Genomic DNA, 14055 nt, shown 5'->3' on the forward strand with positions numbered 1-14055 from the left:
TTAAAGATAAAATCCCGTCCCATTCGTGGGGTACCGCTGCTGTCGTTGAACCAGTCTCCAACATGTGGTCCACTTTTATGACTGTGACGGTTGCTGATATTTCTAAATAGGTGACCAGGATGAAGCCATCTTCCTGTTCATCGGATGTCATTCCGTTTAGGCTTTTCCAAAAAGTGTTTGAGGAAATTGGCCCTTGAGGAAATTGGCCCTTGTGTAACCAAAATGGTTAACCTCTCGCTGTCTGCTGGTGTTTTTCCAGATGCTTTCAAGCATGCTATAGTGGAGCCACTACTGAAAAAGTCTGGTTTGGACCCGTCGGATTTGAATAGTTTTAGGCCTATTTCTAAGCTTTTATCCAAGATCATTGAGAAGGTAGTCTGCGAGCAGTTGACATTTTTCCTGGACAAAAATAACATCCATGAGCCATTTCAGTCCGGTTTTCGTAAACAACACTCTACCGAAACGGCTTTACTGAAAGTGACAAATGACATTATGATGTCTGCTGATTCTGGAAAACGCACTGTTCTAGTTCTTTTAGATCTGTCCTCGGCCTTTGGCCTTAATCGGCCAATTTATCCAGCACCAAGACCAACTTAACCAGCACCAACTTAACCAGTATCATCTTAACCAGCACAAACCTAACCAGTACAAGCTTAATCAGCACCATGTTAACCAATAGCAACTTAACCAGTACCAGCTTAACCAGCACCAGCCTTAACCAGTACTACCAACTTAACCAGTAGGCTACTATCTTAACCAGTACCAATTTAACCAGTACTACCAACTTAACCAGTACTATCTTAACAACCACAGATCATATAATCTGGGCTATAATATTGTTGTTTTGATATTTTAGGCGATCAAGTGTTCAGATATTGGAAGATGCATCAGTGATCTACAGCAGCGTCAAATGAGTGACATCTGAATGATTGTTGGATGATCGTTTAGTTGTGGAATAATTTACCCATCAGACCACAACCAATATAAACATGTTTAACACCCACATTAAGACTCATGTGTTCTCTGTGACCCTTTGTTAGATAATGGCAGTAATTGTGTGCTGGACTGATGTAAAGTCTGTTTCTTATTTGTTTCATTTTTTGTGAGTAATTATTTTTTTTATTTTTTTTACAATTTGACTTTTAAGTTTGTTTGCGTTTAATCTGTTAGTATAGAGTTTGTTGTTATTCAGTATTTTTTGGTCTTCAGTTTGGGGCGTAAGATTAGAAATCAGACATGTGCTATCTGCACATCTTATTAATATTCAAATGCAAAAGTTTATTTTATGTTTTATTGTATTTTATAAAGTTTTTTACTTTGTATGTTTTTATAACTAGGACCAGTGCTTCAATAAATTTGAATAACCTTCAAGGCATTTAAGTCTGTAGTGTCTTTACTGGATTCACAGCACTGGCAGACCTCTAGTGGTTGACTTGTGAATTATTGTTCTTTGGTGGGACATAAACAATCTCCCAATTACTGTACATTGTACAGACTGTACCAACTACAGAGTCTGCTTCAGATATCAAGCAGACAGCGAAGAAAAAACGAAAGTGTTTCTATTTGGTCTTTGTGGGTAATGGTAATAAAAAAACAACAAGAGACCCTTGAGATTCAAAAAACACAAATTAATTATTATATTACTAGTGTTTGACACAGGGGGTTATCATGACATAATCACATCGAAATTCATACTATTTTTAAGATTCTGATAAATGAATACATTGATTTATCAGCTTTTCCGCATACTTAATATTGAAATCAACATCGGTGTGAGTAATCAACTTTGTCACCTAAATGATTTTTAAAAAAAAATAGTCATAAATGATTCAATAGTATGGAGCTTTAAAAACGAATAGCAGCTCAGATCATTTGCTCTTTGATGAGATGTGTTGCATTGTGTTCGCAGACTTTAGTATTTTGTCAAATCGCTTCTAAAAGCTTGTTGCATAACCAATGCTGAAATATTTTTTAGCTCAGGATTTAACACAGTTTGTAATTGAGACGAAAGCATGAGAAATTCCTCTACAGAGAAAGTCACGTGTAAGATAACCTGGCACCTTGTTGTGGTTATTTTCAATTATTGTCCAACAGGTAAATCTGGAGTAATGATGCTGAAAATGAACTCATCTATTTGTGGCCCGTAACAAACGAGAAAACCCAATGTTAAAATATTAAGGTCCAACTGCCCAACTAAAGTAAACACTGATCATCATAATGGTGACAATTATAACTTTCAATTAAAGCTGCAAGCAGCATTTGTCGGTGTTCAAGCTTTTAAGGCCTTTAAGCATTTAAGACAAAGTTTTATTTAGCAAGCATTTAACCACTGACATCATAGATGGAAAAGACTACGTTTTAGCATGATTTACCATGATATACCACATTTTAGTGTGATTTTTAATAAATCATGGTAAATCATACCATGTTCCAGTATGATTTACCATGAATCTAGCATGATTTACTATAGTTTACCATGATATACCAAGTTCTAGTATGATTCAGCATGATTTACTCTGCTCTATTATGGTTTACAACAATTGAACACATTCTAGTATGATTTAATATGATTCTAGCATGATTTACCATAGTTTACCATGATTTATCTTAGTTTACCTTGATTTACCATGTTATAAGATGATTTACCATGATATACCACATTCCAGAATGATTTATCAGGAATCTAGCATGATTTACCTTATTTACTGTGATTTACCATGTTTATAGCGTTATTTACCATGATTTACCACGTTGCTAGCAATTATGTGAAGCATCAGAACAAATGAAGTGATAAACTCTGACAAAATATGATTGTGTTATAATAGTAATTGTTATATAAGGTCTAAATATATGAATGCAAAAGCACATGTGAAAAGACTAAGTAGAATGTCCAGCAGAGGGCAGTAGAAGACCACTTATTGGCTCACTTTCATTTTGAACTACTTGGTTTCACCAGTATTCTGCATTAAAGCAAAACATTTTTTTCATGTTAACTCCATGATGCATGTTTACACACACACATTTGGGATATGTTATTTTGAAAATCTCTTTTAATGCTGTATAATAAGCATTTCAGGATTCCCATTTCTCTATGTGACACAATTGTCAATAGTAATACTCCAATAGATGAATTTTTTTGACAAAATGTGATTGTAAATGTTAAAATAATTATTTTATATAAGTCACTTATATAACAATATTAGGGAGTAATATGATTAAATGACAGCAGGGGGCAGTATAATACCACTTATTGGCTTAATATACCATGTTATTCATATCATTTTCATCTTTTTTAACTGTTAAAGAGGCAAATTTTGTCCGATCTATCTGAAATTTGTCATGCTTCTTTATCATGTTATTTCACATGTTCTGACCTGTTTTTAAGAAGATCTGAGCATTCATTGAAGAGATATAGGCTTTCGGGGACACTTGGTCAAGGCTATATATTGAAGTGACCCTATTATAGCCATCCAAATGCAGAAGATCAACTTTTTCTGATAATCATTGATCTAGAGAGTCCAGATAATTATTCTGCACTGGTTTTGAACATTATGATATGAACATTATTTGATCATAGATGGAAAACACAATTTACAGCCAATACAGACAATTTACCATAGGAAATATATGGTTTTTAACTGTTTTTAACTGTTATAGCGCCATCTATAGTCCGATCTCCATATAATTTTGCATGCTTGTTAATGATGTTATTTCACATATGCCCACCAATTTTCGTGAAGTTCTGAGTTTTTTTTAAAGATTTATAGGCTTATGAGTGGATTTTGCCACACCCATTTTCTAAATGACCCTCTTATAGCCACCCAAATGCAAAAATTACACTTTTTTTCGATAATTATTGATCTAGACAGTCCAGAGAATTGTCCTAGACTGGTCTGGTTCTGATCGGGCGAAAAACCAGGGACTAGTTCGCAAAGGTATGTTTTTTACATATTCGTGAATATTTAATGAACGGTTTAATTGACAGCAGTGGTTCTTGAGGCAAAGTTGTTCAGCATGAGGAGATCTATCAAATGATATGCATATTGTGACGATATTTGTAACACCACGTGAGTACAGAGGGCGTAAAACTCATTAGCGCCAACTAGTGGCAGATTTCTTTCAAAATTCTTACAGACCTCTAGGGCCATGAGTTGAACATGCCCACTGAGTTTCGTTCCGATTGGCCATCGATAACCTTGTGCTAAATTTAATTGGCCGATGGCGGCCATGTTTTTTGAGATACGACAATATCCTTTTACACATACATGGGGCCTTGGGCCAAAACACTGCATACCAATTTTCAAGTCAATCGGACAAATGGCCAGCTGTTTATCTGTTTTTTCGGTTTTATAGCGCCACCATGTGGCCAATCGACGCGTTTTTTTTTACCGTGACCTCAGATTGACGTCCGACACATGTGTACCAAGTTTGGTGAAGAAATCTCCTTTACTTCTCGAGTTATAGCCATTTTAGTTAAATAGGCTCCTCCCACAACGTTCATTTGGCGCCCCCTAGCGACTCCGATTTAAAAATTCATTTTTTTTCGATCATTATTCATCTTCAGAATCCAGAGAACATTTCTGCACTGGTTTGGTTCCGATCGGGTGAAAAACCAGGGACTAGTTCGCAAAAGTAGGTTTTTGACAAAATTCAAAATGGCGGAAAATTTTCCCTACCGGAAATAAAATCGGAGATATACGTTTTGTTCTTCAGGAGTCCAGCTTTCCAATGATATAAGACACTTGAGGCTGGGACATACGGTCTAGGAGATATGACCAGTTTCGCGTATTTGCTGCTATAGCGCCACCTATGGGCCAATCGGGCTCATATTTTGATAACCTCTCCTCGATTTTTGTACTACCTATTGGCAAAGTTTCAAGTCTCTAGGACTTACGGTTTGGGCTGCACGATGCGTTTTACAGGAGAATAATAATAATAATTAAAGCTGCAAGCAGCATTTATCGGTGTTCAAGCCTTTAAGGCCTTTGAGCACATTAAAGCATTTAAGACATTAAGTTGTATTTAGCAAGCTTTTAACCACTGACATAATAGATAGAAAAGTCCATTTACCATGATTTACAATTTACCATACATTTAGCATGATTTACCATAGTTTACCATGATTTATCAAAGTTTACCATGATTTACCATGTTCTAGGATGAATCATAATGATTTACTATGTTCTAGTATGATTCACCATGATTTACCATGTTCCAGTATGATTTACAACAATTGAACACATTCTAGTATGATTTAATATGATTCTAGCATGATTTACCATAGTTTACCATGATTTATCTTTGTTTACCTTGATTTACCATGTTACAGGATGATTTACCATGATACACCACATTCTAGCATGATTTACCCTATTTACTGTGATTTACCATGTTTCTAGCGTTATTTACCACGATTTACCACGTTGCTAGCAATAATGTGAAGCATCAGAACAAATGAAGTGATAAACTCTGACAAAATATGATTGTGTTATAATAGTAATCGTTATGTAAGGGATTTTTTAGTGTCTAAATATATACATGTAAAATGAAAGTGAGCCAATAAGTGGTCTTCTACTGCCCTCTGCTGGACATTCTACTTATTAATAGTCTTTTAACATGTACTTTTACAAGTCTTGATTTTTACCAGTGTTTTGCACTAAACCAAACCAGTTTTTCCATGTTAACTCCATTATGCATGCTTACACACACATTACACGTCCATCAAAATAACAAAGATATAGCTTTAAGCATTTGTTTGTTAGTCAATGCTGAAAGCTGATAAAAAGATTACAAATATAATCCTGCTGCTCTCTCTAGTGGACAACAGTGTTATTGCAGCCTCCATCTTACAGTTGAAGTGAATGAATAAATGGAAATTTGGTTTTTCACTTATATTTCGGGAACGAGAAGGCGAAAAAATCTGAAAATCGGAGCTTAGATAGTGCTCGAGGTGCCCTGTGTAATGAGACCATCCTGGTGTTGGTGGGTGATTGGGGCCGGGAGTTATTCCCGTTCAAATGCAATCCTTTTTTGGCTTATATCTCGGGAATGCCCGGGCTAAATCGCACGAAAATCGAATCGAAGCTAGGCGGGGACGGGCCCTTTCCAACAAGCTATTCCACAAGGATCGGGGTGGTCTGGTTCGGGAGTTACAGCCGTTTAAATTAGGAGGTCTCGCGAATTCGACATTCGCGGGGGGGCGTTCCTGAGCTCCGCGACAATAGATTTCGATTAAGAGCCTGGAGAGGACCTTACCATCAAAATTTGAGCGCGCAACGACTTTCCGTTTTCGAGTTATGAGTGAATTTGTACTGCGGGGGGCGTGGCCTAAATGGCGGCCTCCGTTTCACTTTCACTTCCACAATTCCCATTTCTCAGTGTGATACAATTGTCAATAGTAATACTCCAATAGATGAATTTTGTCAAAATGTGATTGTAAATGTTAAAATAGTGATTTTATAAAGTCTAAATATGAATTATAGAACAATATTAGTGAGTAGTATGACCAAGTGACCAGAAGGGGGCAGTATAAAACCACTTATGTCAATATGGCTAGTTTGCAAAAGTAGCTTTTTAACATAATAGCAAATATTTAATGAACAATTTTATTGACAGTAGTGGTTCTTGAGGCAAAGTTGTTCAGTATGAGGAGATCTATCAAAATATATGCATATTATGTGGATGTTTTTAACACCACGTGATTACAGAGATGGAAAATACCATTTACAGCCAATACAGGCAAGTCACCATAGGGAATACATGGTTTTCAAAGCTTTTTAACAGTTATAGCGCCACATATGGTCCGATCTCCATGAAACTCGGCGTGCTTCTTCAGCATGTTATGACACATATGCCTACCAATTTCTGCGAAGTTTTGAGTTTTTGTTTAGGATTTATAGGCTTTTGAGTGTAATTTGCCACACCCATTTTTTAAAATGACCCTGTTACAGCCACCCAAATGCAAAAATTCAACTTTTTTTCAATAATTATTGATCTAGAGAGTCCAGAGAATTGTCCTAGACTTGTTTGGTTCTGATTGGGCGAAAAACCAGGGACTAGTTCGCAAAAGTAGGTTTTTAACATATTCGTGAATATTTAATAAACGGTTTGATTGACAGCAGTGGTTCTTGAGGAAAAAATGTTCACCATGAGGAGATCTATCAAATGATATGCATATTGTGACGATATTTATAACACCACGTGATTACAGAGGGCGTAAAACTCGTTAGCGCCAACTAGTGGCCGATTTCTTTCAAAATTCTTACAGACCTCTAGGGCCATGAGTTGAACATGCCCACTGAGTTTCGTTCTGATTGGCCTCCATTAACCTTGTCTAATAGGTGATTCAACTTCATTGGCCAATGGCGGCCATGTTTTTTGAGATACGCCAATATCCTTTTACACATACATGGGGCCTTGGGCCAAGACACTGCATACCAAATTTCAGGTCAATCGGACAAACGGTCAGGTGTTTATATGTTTTTTTCTGTGTTATAGCGCCACCATGTGGCCAATCGACGCGGTTTTTTTATCGTGACCTCAAATTGACCTCCTACATATGTGTACCAAGTTTGGTGAAGCTATCTCGTTTACTTCTCGAGTTATAGGCATTTTAGTCAAATAGGCTCCTCCCACAACGTCCATTTTGCGCCTCCTAGCGACCGTGAATCGAAATTTCCTTTTTTTTTCGATCATTATTGATCTTCAGACTCCAGAGAACATTTCTGCACTGATTTGGTTCCGATCGGGCAAAAAACCAGGGACTAGTTGGCAAAAGTAGATTTTTGACAAAATTCAAAATGGCGGAAAATCTATCATGGCGGAAATGAAATCGGAGATATACATTTTTTACGTCAGGTGGTCAGCTTTCCAATGATATAAGACACTTGAGTCTATGACATGCGGTCTAGGAGTTATGAGCAGTTTCGTGCAATTGGTTGCTATAGCGCCACCTATGGGCCAATCGGGCTCATATTTTGATAACCTCTCCTCGATTTTTGTACTACCTTGTGGCAAAGTTTCAAGTCTCTAGCACTTACGGTTTGGGCTGCACGATGCGTTTTACAGGAGAATAATAATAATAATAATAATAATAAAAATCAGTACAATTACAATAGGTTTTCAGCACTTCGTGCTTGAACACCTAATTAAAGCTGCAAGCAGCATTTGTCGGTGTTCAAGCAGTTAAGGCCTTTGAGCACATTTAAGCATTTAAGACATTAAGATTTATTTAGCAAGCTTTTAATCACTGACATCATAGATGGAATAGACCATGTTTTAGCATGATTTAGCATGATATACCATATTTTAGTGTGATTTTTCATGATTTACCATGTTCTTGTATGATTTACTATAGTTTACCATGATATACCAAGTTCTAGTATGATTCAGCATGATTTACTCTGTTCTATTATGGTTTACAACAATTGAACACATTCTAGTATGATTTAATATGATACTAGCATGATTTACCATAGTTTACCATGATTTATCTTAGTTTACCTTGATTTACCATGTTATAAGATGATTTACCATGATATACCACATTCCAGAATGATTTATCAGGAATCTAGCATGATTTACCTTATTTACTGTGATTTACCATGTTTATAGCGTTATTTACCATGATTTAGCACGTTGCTAGCAATTATGTGAAGCATCAGAACAAATGAAGTGATAAACTCTGACAAAATATGATTGTGTTATAATAGTAATTGTTATATAAGGGATTTTTTAGTGTCTAAATGAATGCAAAAGCACATGTGAAAAGACTATTAATAAGTAGAATGTCCAGCAGAGGGCAGTAGAAGACCACTTATTGGCTCACTTTCATTTTGAACTGCTTGGTTTCACCAGTATTCTGCATTAAAGCAAAACATTTTTTTCATGTTAACTCCATGATGCATGTTTACACACACACATTTGGGATATGTTAATGTGAAAATCTCTTTTAATGCTGTATAATAAGCATTTCAGGATTCCCATTTCTCTATGTGACACAATTGTCAATAGTAATACTCCAATAGATGAATTTTGACAAAATGTGATTGTAAATGTTAAAATAATTATTTTATAAAGTCTAAATATGACTTGTATAACAATATTAGGGAGTAATATGATTAAATGACAGCAGGGGGCAGTATAATACCACTTATTGGCTTAATATACCATGTTATTCATATCATTTTCATCTTTTTTAACTGTTAAAGAGGCAAATTTTGTCCGATCTATCTGAAATTTGTCATGCTTTTTTAATCATGTTATTTCACATGTTCTGACCTGTTTTTAAGAAGATCTGAGCATTCATTGAAAATATATAGGCTTTCGGGGACACTTGGTCAAGGCTACATATTGAAGTGACCCTATTATAGCCATCCAAATGCAGAAGTTCAACTTTTTCTGATAATCATTGATCTAGAGAGTCCAGATAATTATTCTGCACTGGTTTTGAACATTATGATATGAACATTATTTGATCATAGATGGAAAACACCATTTACAGCCAATACAGGCAATTTACCATATGGTTTTTAACTGTTTCTAACTGTTATAGCGCCATCTATAGTCCGATCTCCATATCATTTTGCATGCTTGTTAATGATGTTATTTCACATATGCCCACCAATTTTCGTGAAGTTCTGAGTTTTTTTTTTAGGATTTATAGGCTTATGAGTGGATTTTGCCACACCCATTTTCTAAATGACCCTGTTATAGCCACCCAAATGCAAAAATTACACTTTTTTTCAATAATTATTGATCTAGAGAGTCCAGAGAATTGTTCTAGACTGGTCTGGTTCTGATCGGACGAAAAACCAGGGACTAGTTCGCAAAAGTAGGTTTTTAACGTAATTGCGTATATTTAATGAACGATTCGATTGACAGCATTAGTTCTAGAGGCAAAGTTGTTCAGCATGAGGAGATCTATCAAATGGTATGCATATTTTGGGGATTTGTGCAACACCACGTGATTACAGAGCCGTAAAACTCGTTAGCGCCAACTAGTGGCCGATTTCTTTCAAAACTCTTACAGACTTCTTTGGCCACGAGTTGAACATGCCCGATGAGTTTCGTTCCGATTGGCCTCCGTTAACCTTGTCTAATAGGTGATTCAAATTCATTGGTCAATGGCGGCCATGTTTTTTGAGATACGCCAATATCCTTCTAGACATAGATGGCCCCTTGGGCCAAAGCACTGCATACCAAATTTCAAGTCAATCGGACAAACGGTCAGGTGTTTATACGTTTTTTCTGAGTTTTAGCGCCACCATGTGGCCAATCGACGCAGTTTTTTTATCGTGACCTCAAATTGACCTCGTACACATGTGTACCAAGTTTGGTGAAGTTATCTCATTTACTACTTGAGTTATAGGCATTTTAGTAATATAGGCTCCGCCTACAACTTTAATTTTACGCCCCCTAGCGACCGTGAATCGATAATTCAACTTTTTTTCGATAATTATTGATCTTCAGACTCCAGAGAACATTTCTGCACTGGTTTGGTTCCGATCGGGCAAAAAAACCTAGGGCTAGTTTGCAAAAGTAGGTTTTGAACAAAATCTAAAATGGCGGAAAAATTTGCATACCGGAAATGAAAAACCTCCGCGATATTTTCTTCGTCTTGAGCCAAGGATTCCAATGATATAAGACACTTGAGTCTAGGACAAAGGGTTATTGAGATATAAGCAAAATAGTGTGATTTTTTAGTTTTTTGCGCTATAGCGCCACCTATGGGCCAATCGGGCTCATAATTTGATAACCTCTCCTCGATTTTTGTACTACCTTGTGGCAAAGTTTCAAGTCTCTAGCACTTACGGTTTGGGCTGCACGATGCGTTTTACAGGAGAATAATAATAATAATAATAAAAATCGGTACAATTACAATAGGTTTTCAGCACTTCGTGCTTGAACACCTAAAAATCGGTACAATTACAATAGGTTTTCAGCACTTCGTGCTTGAACACCTAAAAAACAACATCATCTAAATCTCTGTCAATATTGGCAGGGTCCAATGTAGATAGTCCAGGTTCAACATGTGTGCTGGCAGGGCCATGTGTTATTGAAACCTCTGGCTCCATCTAGTGGCAAATATGAGTTAATGTCTAATGAAAGGGCCCATATTCGGGTCAGGTCAGGTCGAGCCATGAATCCTGTCTGTGTGGAGTTTGCATGTTCTCCCAGTGTTAACGTGGGTTTCCTCCGGGTGCTCCGGTTTCCCCCACAGTCCAAAGACATGCAGGTTTTGTGGATTGGTGAGTGCTGGGTTGCATCAGGAAGGGCATCCGGCGTAAAGTCTGTGCCAAACCCAATGTGTTTGTGGGGAAGTGAACACTGCAAATCAGCGGGAATAACGCTAGGAATATATATATTGAAAGTGCTCCTATTATGCTTTTCTTCAATATCTTCCTTCAGGTTCACTTAAAATGTATAAATAATCCATAAAAATATATATATTATTTTCTAACATCATTTGACACTTGCTCTTTCAGAAACACTTGTGGCTCATATAACATCAGTGCCCCTTTTCACAAGATGAGGTCCCCAGAGAGTGTATGTGAAGTTTTCGCTCACAATACCCCACAGATAATTTTTTACAGCATGTTTAAATTGTCATTTTTGGGGGACTGAGAAAAACATACCGTTTTAGTGTCTCCTTTAAAAGTTAATGAGATGCGTTTCCACGCACAGGGGGCGGAGCCTTACCAGCTGGCACTCAGAGCCAGGACAATCTCATCTCACAGAAAGATGATAATATCAAAACAGAAACTCACAGTAACAGTGTTCGTGTCGGAAAATAATGCCCACTGAGCTAGAGAATATATGCTGAATAGAGATAACGAAGTATGTTTATTTTAATTACGTTTATAACTTACATGCCATCTGCTCCACTATTAATACAAGCCTGCTGTAGTAGACCCGTCTGAATGATGACCAAAATATACTGATGAGTTCAGTTAAGTTTATTGTACATCACTCAAAAGATGAAGTGTTAGTTTTACTACAGAAAATCACTGTAAGAATAAACACAGTATAAGAAGTGTGCATTACGTCTTATCCATAAACTCTCTCTCTCTCCCTTGTTATCATGGACGGTAACGTTACACAGTGAAGTACACAAAACACTCGTTACAACTAACTGTAAACTAGTCTGGATAGGACAAGTGCCTGAACAAGGAGTTGCTCTGCATGCTCTGATAGGAAGGGCCTGATCCTCCTGATGTTGAACAAGGCAAATCTGCAAGACCGGGCAGTGCTAGCAATGTGGTCTGTGAAGTTCAATTGATCATCAATTACAACTCCAAGGTTTCTGACTGATCAAGGATTTGTGGCCTGTCCCGGAACAAACACAGTTACAGCAGCCAGAGAAAAACCAATGTTGAAATATTAAGGGCCAACTGGCCAACTAAACCAAATATAGATCAGCATAATAGTGATGATTATACTTTTTAATTAAAAGAACATCAAAATGCATGTAAAAACTGGCAAGGCCCCATGTATATGTGCTGGCCCTCTGGCTCCATCTAGTGGCAAATATGAGTTAAAATGTTCAGCATGAGTTAAGCCCATTTTCGGCATGGTTGGTCAGTGGGAAACTCTCGACACACAGCAAGAAGTTTTCCGGTTCGAGCCAGGAATCCTTTCAGTGTGGAGTTTGCATGTTCTTCCCGTGTTAATGTGGGTTTCCTCCGGGTGCATCCCTGTGCCAAACCCAATTTGTGTGTGTGGTGAATTGGACCCTGCAAATGAGTGACTAACGCTAGGAAAATATATATTGCAAGTTCCCCTATTATACTTTTCTTCAATATGTTACTTGAGATTCACTTATAATATTTGAAAAAATTAAAATCACACAAAATATTTGTAAAAAAAAAAAGAGATTATTTTCTACAATCATTTGACACTTTCTATATCAGAAACACTTTGTTTTATTGCAGCTCATATGCCATCAATGTATAGGAACAAGTATCAACGCTGGAGATTCAGTAAAGTCAAAATGCAAAGTGCATTTGTTATTTTTTTGCACACAATACAATCTCTCAAAGAATTTTATACCCCTTTAACTTCTCCAGCAAACCAGTGTATCCTCACCAGTACATTTGAACAAACATGCATTTCGACAAAACCGATATATACTTTATTAAAAGTATCCAATGTGTATTTGATCAAACCACAATGTAACCAGTGGGTTTGTCATTAAAGCACATATTCAACCTGTAAACCAGTACATACAGTATTTATTTAGTTTCTTCTTCAGGTGAGCTCAGATTACAGTGTGTGTTCGGTCAGTTCAGAGGATTAAACACTTTCTCTCTCTTTACTTTACTGGTGTCCGGTGTAGAACCGCATGAATGACTTCATCAAACACCGCCTTAAGGCCTCGCTGTGTTAATGCTGAGCACTCCAGGTACTTCACAGCTCCTGTCTCAGTAGCCATGGCCAGACCTTGGCAGTAGGTGATGGGACTGAGTTGTTTCGCTGTCAGTTTTTCAATGGTGTCCTTGTCGTCTCTCAGATCAAGTTTAGTCCCGACTAGAATGTAAGGAGTGTTGGGGCAAAAATGTCTGACTTCTGGAATATATGCACGGACGTTCTCAAACGAGGCTGGATCCACAAGAGAGAAGCAGATCAAAACCACATCCGTCTGAGGATAGGAAATTAGTCGAAGCCTGCCGTATTCTGATGTGTCCCACAGTGCCAGTCTCACTGGATTCCCATCAACCGTCTCATTGGCAGAATAGTTTCCAGACACAGTGGGGACGAGCACCTCTGGAAAAGCACCGGTGGTGTAGCTGATCAGGAGGCATGTTTTTCCCACAGCCCCGTCCCCGACAATCACACACTTTATGGACTGCATCTGTGTTCACGGATTATGTTGTCCTGTTAGCTTTATCTGTCAATGAATCAAAAAAAGCTGATTTCCCAATTCAACACACCGCGATTCCTCACAGAATGAAGTACAGAGTCGAAAGAAATGTGAAGTTTCGATGTGAAGTTAACCCGCCTGATCGACTGCATTCCAACATAATGTGTTGCTGTTCCAGTTAAAGGTGCAGTTGC

At 37.4% G+C, this 14055-nt stretch overlaps 2 protein-coding genes across 2 annotated transcripts in view; one reads left to right on the plus strand and one right to left on the minus strand.

Moving 5' to 3' along the window:
- Nucleotides 1–1374, plus strand: part of LOC306999701 (sialic acid-binding Ig-like lectin 14) — a 40168-nt gene extending 38794 nt beyond the window's left edge. The window contains exon 9 of the mRNA XM_079614587.1: nucleotides 857–1374. The gene's annotated coding sequence lies outside the window, so the exon portion shown is untranslated. The remainder of the gene's footprint in view (nucleotides 1–856) is intronic.
- Nucleotides 1375–11943: 10569 nt separating this feature from the next.
- Nucleotides 11944–14055, minus strand: LOC306999717 (ras-related C3 botulinum toxin substrate 1-like). Its single transcript, XM_079614617.1, has one exon. It carries the CDS (start codon nucleotides 13850–13852, stop codon nucleotides 13313–13315), a length of 540 nt encoding a protein of 179 aa, XP_079470743.1. The 5' UTR covers nucleotides 13853–14055; the 3' UTR covers nucleotides 11944–13312.

This window comes from Phoxinus phoxinus, assembly GCF_949152265.1.
Source record: "Phoxinus phoxinus genome assembly, chromosome: 6".
Taxonomy (NCBI): domain Eukaryota; kingdom Metazoa; phylum Chordata; class Actinopteri; order Cypriniformes; family Leuciscidae; genus Phoxinus; species Phoxinus phoxinus.